The 18961-nt window shown below is 44.9% G+C and overlaps 1 protein-coding gene across 5 annotated transcripts in view; it reads right to left on the bottom strand.

The window, feature by feature from the left end:
* The window catches only part of DENND5B (DENN domain containing 5B), a 181890-nt gene that overhangs the window by 78190 nt on the left and 84739 nt on the right, over window positions 1–18961 (bottom strand). For 3 of the 5 annotated variants that reach the window (XM_054988150.1, XM_054988147.1, XM_054988151.1), the window contains exon 2: window positions 5678–5743. The exons of 1 other annotated variant lie outside the window; for it this stretch is intronic. In XM_054988150.1, coding sequence (XP_054844125.1) covers window positions 5678–5743 — 66 coding nt within the window. Of the gene's footprint in view, window positions 1–5677; window positions 5744–10973; window positions 11023–14257; window positions 14306–18961 lie in introns of those variants that run through there. One more of the 5 variants, XM_054988148.1, reaches the window with a different exon arrangement.

Below are 18961 nucleotides of genomic sequence, written 5' to 3' on the forward strand. Positions count from 1 at the left end.
CTTTGTAAACAGCTCTCAGTGGGCATTATGTTGTCCTGAAGGGCGGTATATAAATTGAATGTTGTTGTTGTTGTTGTTGTTGTTGTTGTTGTTGTTGTTGTTGTTGTTGTTGTTAAAGAATTGAAACCAGCTTTCATTGGTGAAATGGAACTCTCTCTCTTGCTTAAATCTTTAGATGTGACATCTTTATAGTATTAATTAATCTGTGGCATTTAGGCATTGCCTTAAGTCAGTTACACTTGGCCTAGCCTACCTCACAGGGTTGTTATAAGAGACATGGAGGGTTTGGGATCCCATTAGAAAAAAGGGTGAAGCTGATATGAAATAAATAAATAAAACCAGAATCCATCACCATCATTCAGCAGCCCCAGGTTCCACGCCACGTTCTCTACAGACAGAGGATAACCTGTTCTTCAAGCAGTAAAGGGCTCCAATGCACACATGGAGGATTTCCTACTGTACATACTAACCTTTCTCCAATACTGAAGGTATGCATGCAGAACTCTATATCCAAGTGAAACATCGCAAAAATTTAGAATCAAACAACATATTTTGTAGGAGATCTGCCAGTGGATCTCCAGACATCTTCCAACCTTAAAAAGCTACTGAGGATTCATGAAAGAAATTACTGGGGGCCACAGCATGGGAAAAGAGAGCTAACCCTTTGCATTGTTTTCATTGCAGAAGTTCCTCCCACTAGAAGGGGAGGGCAAGAGAGAACAACAGGTATGGATGCCTTTACCTCCTACTGCTAATTGCTGGGAAGGGAACGCCAGTTTAGTGTAGTCCCAGCATCACCCAGTGAGCTTCTATAGCAAAGTGGAGGTTCAAACTTGAGGCTCTCCATTTCCTAGACTGACACTCTACCCACCGCAACACACTGGCTCTCAGTTACTACTGAGAAAAAGGTATAGGAGGAACCCTTTCCCCAATCAGTGTATAGGTTACTTATGCAAAATACATCCTTAAAAAGCATATTCTGTATGAAGATGCCCTAAATCCAAAAGCACTGAGAACAACAGCAGGATAATCTGATTCAACGAATATTTAGCAGCAGCACTGCAGTAATATTTAGCAGTACTTCAATGAATATTTAGCAGCACTGCACTGCACACTGCAGGAAAGATTATAAAGAAGACCCTTTCTGCAGTTGGCCTGCAAAATCCTGCGTCACTCAGGTTTGCAAAATATAAGTGCAATTAACAAATCTCCACTCTATTTGGGGTGCTAAGTAATCTCCACAAAGCTGCTAAACAATAATTAAAATTTCATTTTAAGATAGGGAAGCCAGATAAAGTTTCAACACCGTTATCCACAACATATTTTCATTTTTAGGACCACTGCTCACAGCAAAATGCAGATAATTTAGCCAAGAATGTGTGATCCCTGCCTGAATAGGATGATGATTACAACAGCAAGTGCTCAACATCTGCTTAGACCTCAGCTTCAAACATTTTAGCCTTATAGTTAGCTATGTATTCTGTTGTGTAGTCTGCCACCATGATATATATAAAAAAATCACCCACTGCCTCAGGAGTCTAACACTACTTGTGGCTTGTATCAGCCATCTTTCTGCTCTCTCTCATTTTTAAACTAGCTCAGCATTTTCTAGGGAACTCCTTTTCCCCTCAAAAGGTTTGACCCTTCATCCCTAGATTTGAGGGTATATTAAAAAAAAACACAACGTAGTGTTAGAATTCTCAATTATATCTGAATTGCTAGCTGCTCTGAGGGAGTTCTCAGTTTCTTTCTGCTCATTACAACCGGGGATTCCTGACCTCTAATCTTCCCATTTTTCCACTGAGGTGAGAAAAGTCCTGCCACCAAGTCGTATTTTCCACCAGGAAGGGAAAAAAGCAAAAAACCACTGTCAGTGACGGTGTTACATCACTTCAGGGGAAAACCATAGAGTTTCCAGCCGATACTTAGAGAGGCATGTCACTTCTGGATTTTCTCACAATGTGATGTAATACTGCTGCCTACCGTCACACACACACACACACACCCTGTCCTCCTCTCAGACTCCTGCGCTACCAATCTCATTCAGGCTGTGGCAATTTTTGAAAATTTGAGACTGGGTAGTGGGCACCGCCACAAAATGGCTGCCAATGTGTGCTGGAACTAGGCTTGGCAGGTTCTTCTTTCTTCCCGACGGGAGAGTTGGGACCTGGCACTTAGCTATTGTAGTGCCGGTTTCAATCTTCGCATGTGTGCTCCGGTGTCGGCGTAATAACGTCGCTTCTGGAAGTGACGTCATCATGCCAGTTGTGTGGCAACATCACTTCTGTAAGTGACGTCGTTGTGCCAGCCGTGGGAGTGCTCCCGCGCTCTGCACAGCTCCAATTCGGCTGGTATGGGGCCTAAATTGACCCCAAATGGAGCGCAGGGACGTTCCCACGGCCGGCACGACGATGTCACTTACAGAAGTGACATCGTTGCATCGGGTGGAAGTACATGCACAGCACGCGTTCCTGAAGTGCCTGCCGATGGCGGGCAAGCTCTGGGAGTTTACCTCCTCCTGCCGATCGCTGGGCGATCAGCAGATGAGGGGGCAAATCCCTGGGAGTTTGCCCACCACCAACAGGCACCTGGGAACCCTAGCTGGGACCAATTACAAAATGTTGGGAGATTACAAGCTAAGCCTTCTCCTATAGCAGAGGCAGCTGTTTCTGAACAAGTGCTCTCTCCAGACACAAAGGTGATGCCTTCTGGGTTCTTCTGAAGCACCTCTTATCCCAGTGAGATGGAGGAAAGTTAGGATTGTTTATTTGGTTTGGGAGAGAAGTAAATGAGTTCTAGGAAACTCATCAATGTGTGGCATGTTATGTGTGGGAGACACATGGGGGATCGCTTCATGACATTTTGCCATTTCCTGCTGGACTATAACATTACAGAACCTGATCTTGTGAACAGTTCACAGAAATCACAGTAACCCACTGACATAAACTTGGTATGCCCACCAAGAAGCTTTCCATGTTGCCACTAGACCACGTTTCAGTCATCTCTGCAGGGAGAAGCTACAGTGAGCGAGTTCAGACAAAGCAAAGAGGCAAGTATGAGGTCCTAGCTGCTTGTAGCAAAGACCACACTTACTCTGAAAGCTTTTTGCAGAGGCTAGGATCCGGTTCGCCCAATAATGAAAAGGGTTCTCATGTCTTAATGGTCATCTTATTTTACTTGACTTTTGCCTACTGGTACAACACAAGTCATACTTCTGCTTGGTGTTCCCCCATAGAATCCTCACTCAACACCTCCTAGAAAAGCAGGTCCCACTGCAAACTCAAGTATCAACAGCTGTCAGTTTAGCTTTCAGCAGTACTATCTTCCATTAGGTTTCATGCAATTTTGTTTGTTTGTGTGTTTGTTTGTTTCAAATTTCTATTCCGCCCTCCCCGTGAGCGGGCTCAGGGCAGATAACATATTAAAATACAATAAAAATTCATCTACATTAAAACAACAGTGTATTAATACACACTTAAAACAGGATGGTGGACAGCCTTCATAGGGAGGGTTAAGATTTTATACACCCCTTTTTTCAGGCCAGCGGAGGCCCAGCCTCAGCCATATGCCTGGCCGAACAACTCTGTCTTGCAGGCCCGGCAAAAGGATAGTAGGTCCTGCCGGGCCCTGATTTCAGCAGATAGAGTGTTCCACCAGGTGGGAGACGGGACCGAAAAGGCCCTGGCTCTAGTCGGGGCTAGGCAGGCCTCCTTGGGGCCAGAGACAACCAACAGCTGTTTGTCCCCTGATCGGAGTGTCCTCTGGGGAATATATGGGGAGAGATGGTCCTTTAGATACGCTGGTCCCAGTCCGCACAGGGTCTTATAGGTCAATACCAGCACCTTGAATCTGATCTGGTACTCCACTGTCAACCAATGCAGCTTGCGTAAGAACGGTGTTATATGCGCCTTATTTGGCACTCTTGTAATAACACGCGCTGCTGCATTTTGTACCAGCCGTAATCTCTGGGTCAGGCTCAAGGGCAGCCCCGCATAGAGGGAGTTACAGTAATCTAGCCTAGAGACAGCGGCGGCACCAGGGTTTTCGGCGCCCGCAGTGGCCGGCGAGCCGGGCACCCCTGCGTGCACACGCACACACTCGCACCGGCCTGCGTGATGACGTCGCGTGTGACGTCATCACGGGTGCACACGCGCACCAGCCCGATCACTGCAGCGGGTGGCTGGGACGGCGTGCGGGTGGCTTCCGAGCTCTCCCGCTCGGTTGCCCTGCACCGCCACAGACGCCTGCCTGCGGCTGCTGAGCCCAGCCGGGGGCGTGTGCTGGCGGCGGCAGCAACACGGGGCGGGAGGGCTGGGAGGTTGCAGCTCCGTGGTGCACGCTCCCACCCCCCGCGCCTCCTCCAGCGCCCCCTCCACCACCCCACGCCCTGAGGCCACCGCCTACCTGGCCTCCATGGGCGCCCCGGCCCTGCCTAGAGATGACCGTTGCTTGGATCACTGTAGTTAAGTCACAGGTTGACAGGTAAGAGACAAGTTGCCTGGTCTGCTGCAGATGGAAAAAAGAGGACCTGACAACTGCTGTGACCTGTGCCCTCATTTTCAGGGAGGCATCCAAGATCACCCCCAGGCTCTTAACCCTCGGAACTGGCACTAATGGTGCCCCATCGAGGGCCGGGAGCTGGAGTTCCAAACCTAATCCCTCGTGGCTCAAGTACAGGACCTCCATCTTCATCGGGTTCAGTTTCAGCCGACTCTGCTTCAACCACCCAGTCATGGCTGCAGAAGCATGTTTCAGGACATCTGGGGCTGAGCCAGGCTGGCCGTCCATCAACAGATACAACTGGGTGTCATCTGCATATTGATGACACCTAAGTCCGAAACTTCGCACCAACTGGGCAAGGGGGCGCATATAGATGTTAAACAATAATGGGGAGAATATTGCTCCCCGTGGGACCCCGCACACCAAAGGGTGGCGGGATGACAATTTCTCCCCAAGCACCACCCCCTGTCCTCGACCGTGGAGAAAAGAGACAAGCCACCGTAAGGCAGTCCCTTGTATCCCCACATCGGCAAGGCGGTGAGTCAGAAGATCGTAATCGACTGTATCGAACGCTGTCGACAGATCCAATAGTATCAGCAGCGCCAAGCCACCTCGATCCAGATGTCTACAAAGATCGTCCGTGAGGGCGACCAGAAACGTCTCCATCCCATGTCCTGGACGGAACCCAGACTGGAAGGGGTCGAGGGCCGAGACTTCCTTCAGGAAGCCCTGCAGCTGTTCCACCACCACCTGCTCAGTCACCTGCTCAATGTTCCTATGGATTTACTGGGCTGTCCATACTAATCATTTGTTCCTGCCCTTCCACCCAGATTACTTGGGAATCTGAGCAGGAGTGGGATTTACCATACTTCACGTGGCTTTTGAGGATCAGATGCACTGAAAATCTTAGCACCTGAGAAGGTTCTTTAAAGTAGCATGAGGTGACTATTGCACCTTTTATTCCATTACTAGATTCAGAAAAAAATGAGATGCTTCTGAGGACCTGGTGGGGAAGGAAACACACCCAAGCACAGATTAAATTTTTGTTGTTGTTGTTTTGTTAGTTACCAATCACAGGAAGAAAATTTAACTTATCATTCAAGAGAATGCTAAAAGATTAGGGAAAGGACAGACAGCGTAAGATGTTAAGCCCCGCCCCCTTTGTTTTGTTTTTTACCTGATTTTCTGTCTGCAGTATCTGAGCTCTTGCCAAGGCGATCTGCTTCTAGCCACTGGTATAAGACTACATAACATAACAGAAACAAAAAGCACGTATGAACAAAATGAACATAAAATGTAGACGCACGAATGCACACACACACACACACACAGTTTAAACACACACATGCTAAGAAGCAGTGACATTTCCCTCCACTGCCTCCAGAGGCGGCCAAGGGCAGGACAGTGTATGTTAGACAGACACAGAAAGCACAAGGACCTGTCCGCCAGGAAGCTCTTCTGCAAACGCCTGATCAAAGTGAACAAGAGTTGTTGGATGCTCCAACAAAACTCCCGTCCACTTCAAAAGAGCTTACGTTAACATTCCAGATGAACTGTGCTTTAGATACGTTGGCGGACAGTACTGGAGCATACCAAAGGCTGGAGCACCAATGAAAAGCTCAGTACAGCGACATTCTTCATGGAAATGGGAACATTTAACAAGGACTCCCCGGCTGTGCTTCACAGCATGCTCACGTGCCGTGAAAGTGTCTGCCGCAAGCCTTGAACAGCTAAATCACAATCCTCGAGACCACTCCTACAGCATCAACCACCTCCCCACTTCTCACCAATGGAAGGAGCTGGGGCATCATCTTGAGAAAGAGTGCCAGAGCTCCTCAACACCACCCTAGAGCAGCTGACGGCCACGGAGGAATCCCCGAACCATTGCCCAGAAAGTAATCCTGACAGGGAAAGGCCATGTTAATTGGGCTACCCTGCATTTGCAAGAAGGATACTTGTCTGTAAGTTCTAGGCGTTCACCAGCAGGTTGGGGAATACTGATTTAAATGCTCCTTTCCCATTGCATCACCCAGTCACATGAAGCCTATGAACACTGGCATTTCGCCAGCAGTCACAGTCTTGGCACACCACGTGTCTATGTTCATCGATGCATGGGAATAAGCAGCATTAAAACACAACACTCCCATGTGAAGTAAGGTGAGCAGGAACGTGTTGGTGCTAACCTCTGAACCAGCCCAGAAAAAAACAGAACGAGGTGAGATGTTTAAATTAGCAATGAAAGTTAGTGGTGCGTTTGTTCTTTGAAAAAAGTGAATCACATTTATAAACTGTGATAAAACCACCCATATTTTAAAAAAGAGTAAGAAATGGATATTTCAAAACCAAGGAACCAGTTCTTAAACCTAACATTTCAGAATACTTTATTACCAACGGTATCTCATAAAATTGTATTTGGAATAGGACAACAATATAGATTTATTACATTCACAGTGCAATCCTAAGCAGAGTTACTTCAGTCTAAGCCCACTGAAATCAAGACAGGAATAACTGTGCTTAGGCTCGCAGAGAGGCATTCTGCCAACACCTAATTAAGTTTTAGACCAAGAATTCACCTTTAATCCCCAACTGAAACAGTGGGTACCAGAATTATTTTTAAATGCATTTGTCCCTCTCCTAAGGAGTTCTGGAAATTGACCGATAGGGTGGATCTCTAACAGAATTCTTGGCATAGGCACTAAACTACAGTTCTTAAGATCCTGGAATGGAGGAAAGCTGTGATAGTTCAACTAACGCAGTGATTCCCAAACCCTGGTTTGATGGACCGTCTGCATTCAGTAGTCAGGGTTTAAGCAAGCTGTGGTTTCTTGTAATGCATGAATGCAACTTCTGACTGTGCATATAATGTTGAACATTTGAGGGCAATGCCTGCTGAAGTCTCAGAAGACAGTCCCTCGGGCACTGTGTTTTTGTCCAGGGAAGTGGTTCCATGTGTTGCATAGCAATCTGCTCCTCCCAGTGAATGATAGAAGCAGAATAAACCATGCATGATAAAAAGAGATATAAAGGTACATGTATGTAAAACTCTACATTGTCTACACATTGTCTACACATGATGCAAAATTCATCTTGGCACTGAGGCTGGATTGCCAGGAGGCCAAGTTTCAATTCGACTGTGTGCAGCGCTGAGCACACGTATGTTTGCAACAGCCTGAAAAGCAGGGAAAAGACACATACCCGCAAAAGCACTTCATACAAAGAATGTGATGGAAGTGATGAATTTTAAACATTCCCTACTGATAGCTAAAATCTGAAATAGGACAGGAAGAGTGGAGGAAAACTGTTGTGCAAAACAGAGGGAGCAGAAAAATAAGCAAGACAATACTGCAAGATAAACATGAGCTACGAATCCCCTCTCATCTCAGGGCTAGCCTTTGAGCCACAAATGTGCTGGATTTCTTCCCTCCCTTTCAATCTAAGATTCTCAACCATTAACCAGCTAAGTTAACAGAATGCACAGTGGATCCCAAAGCGCAGTATCTTTAAGAGCACATGCAAGCACCTGTCATTTGTAATTCCATTAGCACAAGCATGATACACTTGGCTTTCATCTTTATATTCCCATTGCTGCCCCCGTAGTGTGAGTGAGTCTATCTCTATAGGTTTGCCTAAAGTGGCACATGACCTATGCCAAAAGAGTGTTAATGTTCCTCTGTGGGAGCGGTTATGAAATCATATCCTAGCCCTCTTCCTGAATGACAGCTTGGGAAACGAGATAGCCTTTCTTCTCCTCCCACTTAAGAGCAGGTGTGTGAGCATACATGGAAAAACAGCCATTTCTGTTTAGAACAGAAAGGGGAAAGGGTGGAGACTCTGAACTGGCTGAAAGGTGGAGCAACTGGGATCTCTCTTAGGATCTAATATGGACTAGTGAACTGATGTTCTGTACAAGTGCCTTTTTGACCCCACTCAGGCTTTATTTGCCTATTTGTTTAAATACTCACCCTGCCCTGGAAGCTTGCTGGGTGACCTTGGGCCAATCACACACTCTTAGCCTAACCTACCTCACAGGGCTGTTGTGGGGATAAATGGAGGAGATGAGAACAATGTAAGTCACACTGGGTCCCCATTGGGAAAAAAGGCAGGGTACAAATGAAGTAAATAAAACTCAAAAAGCTTGAAGAAGGGATGATGCACAGACCTCTTCAAAACACTCATGTACATGCCTGTTGGAATCCTGGATTCCCAGATGCACATACACTGGTGTTAAAGGAACATACATATTGCACACACTTTGTGGGATGGCTAAGTCACACAGTGAACAGGAATGGCATGTGAAGTGTGGAGCTGCCCTTGATTTGTTCAACTCTAAATTATCTTGTGCTAAACTGTCCTCTATCTTTAGAATCTTCCCCCCAAAAATAAATAAATGAAAGGCACTTTCACTAAAGGTTTGCCATATGAGAATGATTTTAAAATCAACTGGATAAGAGTTAGTCTTAGTACAGTTTAGGTTTTTAATTTGTTATCTGCTATACTTTAAAAAAAAAAGACAAGACAGGCTAAACATTCGCAAGAATAAACCCGAATCACCAATGGAAATGAATAAACTGGTGGTGCTTTGAGTACGAACCCGCTGCAGTTTACACGGCCTCTGAGATCTCATTACCCCAAGTCATTCACCTCCCATTAGCAACTACACAGAACTGAGATACAAACAGGAGAGATCTACAAATACACTTAGGGACCAGGCACCTTAATATTTTCAAATAAAGCTCCCTCGTTAAGACTTTTAAAGCTCTGCTAGACGGGGTGGCAGGGCTAGTGATTTATGGTCTTGGCAGCCCCATTTTGCTGTGGAGGATGCATTCAAACATTCAGAAAAAAAAGAGAGAGTTCAGGACAAACAAATGGACCACCAGGTCTGCAATTTCAGAAATAAAGCTGGGATTGGATAAGCATTATGACAGACAGATATATTGAAATAGAAAGTGCTTTGAATTAATCAGTCTAGCATTCAATACAATCCTCGGAGATCAATTATTTTAAAAGGAGGTGTGAGTGTCTTAAAGTAAACCCACAGCAGACATCTGTGGGCCTGCTCTGGACAACAATAGCTTTAAAAATACACCTCGACGCAGGCGTTTAATTCCAGCTTCAGTATCCTCCTCCTTCTGACCTCAATGGAAGTATCTCTACCGCCTGTCTAGAGAGTAATGTTATATGTACCAACAGCTTTGGTTTCTTAATATAGCCACCCACTCAAGAGCTGGCAGATCAACAGAGGTATACAAAAGGAAACAACTAGCCAAACAGTAGATAGTCGAGGCGAGGCATTTCAGCTGAACAAATAAGCCGTGGTCTTGGAAGCCCCTGGTGCCTCAGTATTGTGCTCACACTGATGTGGACAGGATGGGGAACGGCTAGCAGCCCTACTCACATATTACTTAAAACAAACATTTCAGACAAACAATATTCTGGGTAAAAGACACACAACTGTGCTATGCCTTAAAGGAAAGAAAAGCTCACAGCCTAACATCATACGCCTAATTTCTTATGATGTAATCACTTCTACTTCATGTATACGTTGACATGCTGCCCCACATATCGCTGCGTTTTGACTGTTCGCTGCAAGTTGGGATTTTTTTGTTGCCCTTCCTTACTGAGTTATTACATCGATAGGGTATAGTGCTTCTTGCAAAAAGTGCCAGTAAGCAAGAGCAGAGCTTCAAGCCTCTTTTATCTGTAACAAACATGCATGGAATTGAGCCTTTTCCTTTTTGCTACCAAGCTACATTTCTGTCCTAGCAATCTGCATTCAGAGTATGGATTGCTCAGGTCTTCACTTAAAAAAACACAAAAGCATCCTCGGCATATGCCCCTTTAAAAAGTCATTGCTATTCTTGCAAGAAAACTGGTACGTTTTACAGGTATGATCTAAAGCATCTTGAAATTAATATTAGCAACCACCCTGGTCTTCTTCCAAGAATCTCAGTATGAGATTAATGTTAACAAAATAGTGCTGCTTGTGGGGGGCGGGGGGGAGGTCTAAGCCAGGAATTGGGATCTCTCTTATTATGGATGGGGCTGAACTCCCCCTAAAGTAACAGTTTCATAGCATGGGGGTGCCGCTGGACCCAGGCATCCCCTACTGGATAAACAAATGGCAGCAGCATCTAGCAGTGCCTTTCACCAGCTTCAGCTGGTGAGACAGCTGCTGTCCTTCCTAGTTGGGAATGATCTTTCCACTGTGGTGCATTCCTTTGTAATATTTGGATTAGATTACTGCAATGCTCTTTATGTGGAGCTGACCTTGAAGACTGTCTGGAAGCTTCAGTTGGTACAGAATGCTGACTGGAGGGGTTCCTGGGACCGTATCACTCCAGTCTTGTTCCATCCACACTGACTCCCAATTTGTTTCCAGGCTCAATTCAAGGTGCTGGCATTGACAATTAAAGCCTTATATGGCCTAGGGCCAGTATACCTAAGGACTGTTGACGGCCATATGAACTTACCTGACCAGTCGTCTTTGGAGGCTGTGCTTCGGAGGCCCCCACCTTGAGTCTAGACAAGAACAACACATAAAAGGGCCTTCTTGGTTGTAGTGTTGAAACTTTGGAACTCCCTCCCCAGTGAGATTTGTCTGTCTCCCTCCACTTCTGTCTTCTTCCAGCAGGTGAAGATTTTTTGTTTGGCACTCCCTCACTAACTCTCATTATCTCTCCTCCCTCTTTGTGCATTTTTGTGTGTTTTGTTTAGTTGCTTTGTTTTAAACGTTGTTTTTTAAATGCTGTTTGAAATGTTTTAACGTTTGCCACCTCGGGGACCCTGAGTTGGGTCGAAAGGCAGCACTGAAATGTTTTGTAATAACAGTAACATTCGATTTATATACCACCCTTCAGGACAACTTAACGCCCACTCAGAGCGGTTTACAAAGTGTATTATTTATTATCCGCACAACAATCACCCTGTGAGGTGGGTGGGGCTGAGAGAGCTCTGAGAGAGCTGTGACTGACCCAAGGTCACCCAGCTGGCATCAAGCAGAAGAATGGGGAGTCAAACTCGGTTCTCCAGATTAGAGTCCTGCTGCTCTTAATGACTACACCAAACTGAATATAATAAATACATGAGGTTACCTTCAAACCAATGGAGCGAGGCAGGTTAGCTGAGAGTGTGGCTGAATCAAGGACACCCAGCAAACTTCCGACCCAACAGTGCAAAAATACCCAGAGTTATACCCTTCTAAGCAGTATAATTCTCTCCAGGATTGCATTAAGTTTCCAGGGTCCAAGTTCAACCCGACTCACTATAGAATCCTGGAACAATGTGGGCGGGGGGGAGACCTAGCTAAGCACTCTATTTTCTGATAATGTCTAGCATAGAGCCATAAGGGAAATATGGAAACAAGTCACAAAGGAGCTATACATTCTCCATTGCTAGTATTAGCATATGCCATTATCATGACAATGAAAGTTCCACTTTATGCTATCCTGGCTACAATCAGGCCAACAGCTAGGGTGGAGGCGCTGTATTCAGGGCAAAAGAGCAGGCATTTCCACTGTGATATGATTGTTTTAAAAACAGAAACATTACTAGGCTTTTTTTTAATTCAACAAAACATTGGTGGCAAAGTTTGGTGCCAATACTCAAACACGTACAGTGAAATCCTAAGCAGAGTCACTCTAGTGTAAGCCCACTGAAATCCGTGAGCTTAAACTGGAGTAACTCTGCTTAGAATTTCACTGTTAGTTTTGTCCCTGGTTCAGAATGGAGTTTCCAAGACTACCATTGTCCTGGTTTTAAAAAATCTACCTTTAGATACATGACTGCAAGCAAAGCAAAAGGCTTGAAGGGGTAAAACATAATAAGCACGGAGCTAAAGGAAAATGTTTTAAGTTAAGTTTGGAATCTTTTTATTTAAGCAGCTGTTCTTCTGTGTTTAATTCTGTGATGCTAACAATTCATAAAAATTCAAGTACACATTGTTATGGTGAAATCGCCAATTTTCCATTAATGTCTTTGAAACTGTAACTGGAAATACCTTAATCCAGGTGTTTAGGGCTGATTCTCTCTCACCGTTTTCCTTTTGCGCATATAGATTTCTCCTTTCCTTTTCAGGACTTACCATGGTTAGCAACATCTGAAAACAGCCATTTTTTGCTAACCATAGCTTGCTCCAAACCAGTGTTTGGAATCATGGTTAAAAATAGGCTTGTACAGTAATGACCATCATGACTGGGAAAACATACAATGCAGATAAACTGGTAGGCATTGCTTTCTAGCAACAAAAATAAAAATGAGGAGATGCATATGTAAAAAAAAGAGGAGAAAGGAGACAATCATATGAACCCAGAGCCACTCCTTGTCTCATACTTATAGTTCAGTACCTAAGTAGCTTTATGCAGGCACCAACCTTTACTGGTGCAACAAAATGGAACATGTATACATAGCATTTAAATAGATTTTAATAAATAGCTAGGAAAAAAAACCCATTAACTTCCTATGTTCCACAGCTGAACCATAACAATGACTAGGTTCTGGGAATGAAGCCTTCAAATTAAGCTTTGCACTGCAAGTAGTTAAGGGGGTTACCAACCTTCAGGTGAGGCCTGGAGTTCTTCCAGAATTACAACTCATTTCTAGGCTACAACATCCAATGGCAGGTTGGGAGGGTAAACTCTACAGCATCACATCCCAACTAAGCTCTCTCCTCTTCCTCAACTCCTCCTTCCCCAAGCCCTGCCCTCAGATCTCCAGGAATTTCCCAAGACGGATTCTGCAACCTTAGTAGTCAACCAGTGCCCTCATCCTTTTTAAAAAGACACCTATTCTAGTGACTATGGCAACATCCTGGAATGATTTCAATGAGTTTCGTGTAAGCAGTGTTCTAAAACTTCCTTTCATCTTTCGCTTTTGTACAAAGAAGGAATAAAAAAAAAGGTTTCCCCTGTAGCTACCATTTCTGCATCAGTCACAAGATTATGACATTTCAATCCTAGCTGCCCAACATCATTTGTGTTTCACTCTGAATACAGTGGAAATGCTTATGCAGAGGGGCCTAGGAAAGCCAGATCAGACAAATCTTGTATCAGGGGCCGGTGGAGACAACACCATGTCCCCCTTCTTCACAGCTCCCCACAAAGTCTGGAAGCCACCAGGCCCACTGGCTTGAGAGAGGAGGCCAAGGACTAACCTGCTGTGGCTCCCAGCTCGGAGGGGGAAGAGAGCTGGGGGAGAGTGGATGGATGTGGTACCCAACCTTCACCCCTCCTACCTCTCTCTGTCTGAGGTCAAAGGAAGGCAAATTAGGCCCTGGTGCATGACAGCCTGCGCCAGGATACCTATAACCTACAAAATCAGAGCATTTGGATTTCCTTATAAGTTGTTCTTAAAGAGAAATTCCCTGAAAACTAGGATTACCAACCTCAAGGTAGAGTTCGTGCAGAATTACAAGTGATCTCCACAGCATAGCGATTAGTTCCCCGGAGGAAATGGCACCTTTGAAGGATGGACTGTATGGCAACATCTTCCCGCTGAGCATCCTCTCCATATTCCCCCCCCGCCCTTCAGGTACCACTCCCCAAATCTCCAGGAATTGCCCAAGCTGGAGTTGGCAGTGAGAGCTAATGCAGGATGGAGGCAAACCTAGGGTCTGAGCTCAACTCCTCTGTATCTAACCCTCTGCCAGGACTACTGCAGAGGTGCCACCCAAACAGTTTCAAAACAAGGAACACATAATGAGACAGTAAAAGAATGCCATCATAAGCATGCTAGGACTCTGAAAGAACCTTGAATATACCATGCTTGTAGATATTTAGGACTTGCTTTTTGCAGCGATGGAATGTTTCCACATGTTTCTGAAACAAAGAAGCAACAATTTCTTGAAGTAAGGAACCAGCGGCAACCCTAAACCTACTGCTCCTTCCTCAGCCAGCCCCCGTGGCATGGACCCTTCTTACCAGTGCCCTGATTACAAATGTCAATGAAGCACATGAAAGGGGACAAGAAGAGTGGAGGGAAAGTGTTGTGCAAAAGCCCCATGCTGTTGCCACATGTGCTCCTGGAGTAGATATATAGCATCCCAGGCATAGCACGGAAGAAGTTAGAAGCACAGAGCCGGACAGCAGAATTCTAACCACCACGTCTGCCGAGGTTCTGGATCAGCAGGCATTCACTTACCCAAAGTTGCAAGTGTTGAACTGAAGCCAATTTCTTTTTAATCTTAAAAAAGAGGATATTCATGAGAACAGTCAGTATGCAGAAGCCATGCTTACGATTTCTTAAAACCTGCTTTGGAGCTTCCATTAGGGACTGAGAAGTACAGGAAAAATATTAAAAATAATGCCTGGATTATTTATGCTTTGTTTAACATTCTAAATCTCCTAACAGAGCAAGCAAACCAGGCTCCAAAAGGCTTATAGGTAAGAGTTGATTTCCCCGCTGCCTTACTTCTTAATCCACGGTTCCCTGACCTCCTTTCCAGAGGGCTGTCAGCTTTCGTTCTAGCATTCCTGTCTGGCCTCACTGCTGTCAGCATAAGACCTGTTTTAATCCAGAGCGTGAGCTGAGAAATAGCTGTCAAGTCCTTTCATCTCAATTTATTTAGAAAGCATTATCCTTGCAAGCCAAAATTTCTGGAAAACGCAAAGGACCTAATCAGAAATGGATCAAGAGGGGCTAACTACCGGTATCCATATTGGCCTTCCCAAAATGGATGGCAGGTTTGCATTCACAGATACTATCTTGCATATGTGCACTTATCAACAGCTGGCTACTGCAGACAGATTGGCGCACACGAAATCTTATTAGAATATGACAGATATTTAAATAATCAGACCTTGAAGCTGTAGGCGTAATAAAGATGCAATGGCTAATCCAGGCAGTGTCGTGCCCAGAGGCAACAGTGTTGATGTTAAGCACGTAAGAAAAAAATGGAGAAACTGTCCCTTTGCAGCTGTAAAGAGACAGTTCAAATTTTAACATACCTTATCGCTCCATACATGGGCCTGAATGGAAAACATGTTGTTTGAAGTGGTATGAAGCTACTATCTGTGGTGCTTGATCTACAATGGGTCGTTCACACAGAAATGGCTCGTTTACACAGAAATTAGACACATCCGAAGGGTTCAGCGAGTGTGCACAATTTTCTCATGCAGGAGGGGACTGGAGCAAATGGACAGAGAGACTACACTACAGGCTCCCGAGTGAACAAGTTCTGAAGGGGAGTTGCCTAGTGATGCAATCTCTAGGGGACATAAAGAACTTACCGAGAGTTCAAAGTTCCCAGATCCTCCAAGGAGCTATAATGCCCCGCAGGGAGATTGCCTTAATGGAACCCTCCATGACAACAAGCTTTGTGAGGAACAGCCAGTCATGCAGACCTGAGGAAAGGAAGCAACAGTCTAGGGGTGGAAACAACCCGTTCATCTGAGAAAGCAGCAGACAGCAGGATGAAGAAGTATGGGAGCCTCGCTGCTTGTAAAAACAGAGTACTGCCTTCTGCACACTGAAAGAACTCAAAATATTTCAGCCTTGTCCATTTTCTTTACAAATGATGGTCAGGTAGGAGATTCTAGAAAACGTGAACTGCGCTTATATACCGCTCTTCTAGACAGATTAGTGCCTCACCCAGAGTGGTGAACAAGTTTGTGTTATTATTATCCCTACAATACAGCTGGGGCTGAGAGGAATGGCTTACCCAAGGCCACCTACTGAGCTCATGGCAGTAGTGGGATTCGAACCAGTAGAGTGCTAATTTGCAGCCAAAACCACAAGTACTGTTAATAGCTAAGGACGGAGAGAAGAGACTCGTTCTGTCTGTCCACAGAACTCTAGTGAGATGCAAGTGTGTACAACTTTGACGCTGCCCATTTATATTAGATTGGGGGTGCGAGAAAAGCTTTTCCCATATTGTTTTAACAGGCTGCTAACTCCTGGCCTGGCCCCACTACCCACAGCATCTGCATGCCACCATTCCGTCCTTCATGGGGCTATTAGTGTGGGCACACTGCCTACAAAGAAGCTGGCAACCAGACCCCATTCAATGGGATGGTGGGGCTAAATACTCTTGCCAGTATTTTTGCATCCTCACCTGCCTCCCTCTAACATAAATCTAAGAGCTACAATTGAGGAGGGGGGAGGAATGGTTGGTTTTCCGGAAGATGAAATTTCTGTGTTTAAGATGCCTGCTTAGGGATTTGCCTATTTGTTCTCCAAATACATTTATGTAGACACAATATACACAAGAGGGAACGCTCTGAGGCACTGTACATATTTATCAGCCAGAACAACTGCCACAGACCCTGCAGCTGTGAGATTTATTTTTTCTTCTTTCAGATCTGAAGCTTATCTTGTATTTTTAAATACAAAAAAAAATGAGCAGTCTGGCTTGCTGCCAAGAAACCTAAATGCACGAGCCATCTGCCTATTATTTGGCTGTCTGACAACTAAAGCCAACATGGCAGTAGTTACACGGTGGCAACACAAGGATTTTGAGCTTTCCACATGAGCACTAGAAAAGCAAGTGATTAGGGGCCCAGGGCTATCACATTTTTTACCCCACAGGGCAGCGTATGCAGCTCTCCACTGCAACTCACCAGCTTTATTAGCCCAAGTAAGCTTATGAGACACATCTTAGGTGGGAAGTATCTGCAGCCTGAAGTATTAATTCCTCTGACTAATGGTTCATGAATCGGATGACAAGAGTTCGGTCTCAAGAGAGCTCAAGCCAGAATAAATTTTAATAACAACAACAACAACATTCCATTTATCCTTCAGGATGACCTAACACCTCCTCGGAACGGTTTACAAAGTATATCATTATTATCTCCACAACAACAAACACCCTGTGAGGTGGTTGGGGCTGAGAGAGTTCCTAGAAGCTGTGACTGACCCAAGGTCCCCAAGCTGGCTTCAAGTGGAGGAGTGGGGAATCAAACCCGGCTTTCCAGATTAGAGTCCTGCGCTCTTAACCACTACACCAAACGGTTAGTCTTTAAGATGCCACTGGACTCCTATGAGATATATTAGGCTGAGAGAGAGAGAGAGAGAGAGAGAGAGAGAGAGAGAGAGAGAGAGAGAGAGAGAGAGAGTACCCAGTGAGATTCAGGACAGGTTGGGAAATTTGAATACTGGTCTCCTCCAGACTCAAAAGACAATCCACACATTATGAAGTCCATGTGTCCCCTACTTGAGAGACCTCTTGGTACTGTGTACCACAACTTAGTTCCCAGAGACACAAGGGCAGATTGATCATGGCATGTGAAGACAAATGGCTTAAACCTTCCTACCTGCCATACTATTATTCTGTCAAACAAAAGGAAGCTCCCTTAGCAACAACCTGAGTAATCGAAGTGGAAACCCACAACTAAGGGATACAGTCAGTCAGGTTCTGAAATTCTAGTGTATTAAAGTGGCGCAGTGCAATGAATAAATAACAATACTGTTATGGGCATATCAAATCACATAAACAAACAGTGTGCAATAAACAGCTCAACATCGGCCAATTCAGAAATATCCAATGGTGCAATCAAGTTCATATCAAAGTTCAAAGCAGAACTTACCTTGAACAGGAACGAGGGGTCCTCACAGCTTCTCTGGTTTGCTGTTTACGTTTCATCTCTGCTTTGAACTTTGATATGAACTTGATTGCACCATTGGATATTTCTGAATTGGCCGATGTTGAGCTGTTGATATGCCTATAACAGTATTGTTATTTATTCATTGCACTGCACCACTTTAATACACTAGAATTTCAGAACCTGACTGACTGTATCCCTTAGTTGTGGGTTTCCACTTTGATTACTCATACTATTATTCTGACCTGAACCACCTCAGGAAGTTGTTTGTCCTACTGGAGAAGTTTACATGTACTGATGGCCACATGCAAATTATTCCAATAGGGCAAGTTGTGACATCCCGGGCCATTTATGGTCAGAAAAACAGTAGGGGGGACTTAGACTCCCACATGTCAAAATCCCAATCAAAATGGGGCCCCCACATGCCTGAGAATGAAGTTCTAAGCATGGAACGCCCAGGGCACGCCTGATGAAAAGTCCTTGTGGTGACCTCAAGGATTTTGCAATGTGGGAACCCATCCTTAGCCTGGCATTCTAACCACTACCTCTTACTTGATTGGATCTTGCAGATATATTTCAATAGTAGAGGCGCTTTCCTCTAGTGGAATGATTGTTGCAACATTGTCTTGCAATAGGGAAAGAATTCTTCCAGCAGAAAATCCACCAGTGGGACAGATCTGCAGGCTCCAACCCCACTGGCTCTTTTACGTAACATTTCATATCATTTAGGGGGCCAGAGGCTAAAAGAGCAGCAACGTGCCTAACACCGCCCAGTGAGCTGATACGAGACATGAACTGAGTGTTTTTATTCACTACACTCTGTCAGCTTTGAATTAAAGTTATTACTGTGCTCCAAATAACTATAATCAGCAGGCTTAGAAATATTGGCTGATATCTATGATATATTAAGCAACACTCAAGTAACT

The sequence above is a fragment of the Eublepharis macularius genome, chromosome 9 (genome assembly GCF_028583425.1).
Source record: "Eublepharis macularius isolate TG4126 chromosome 9, MPM_Emac_v1.0, whole genome shotgun sequence".
Classification (NCBI taxonomy): Eukaryota; Metazoa; Chordata; class Lepidosauria; order Squamata; family Eublepharidae; genus Eublepharis; species Eublepharis macularius.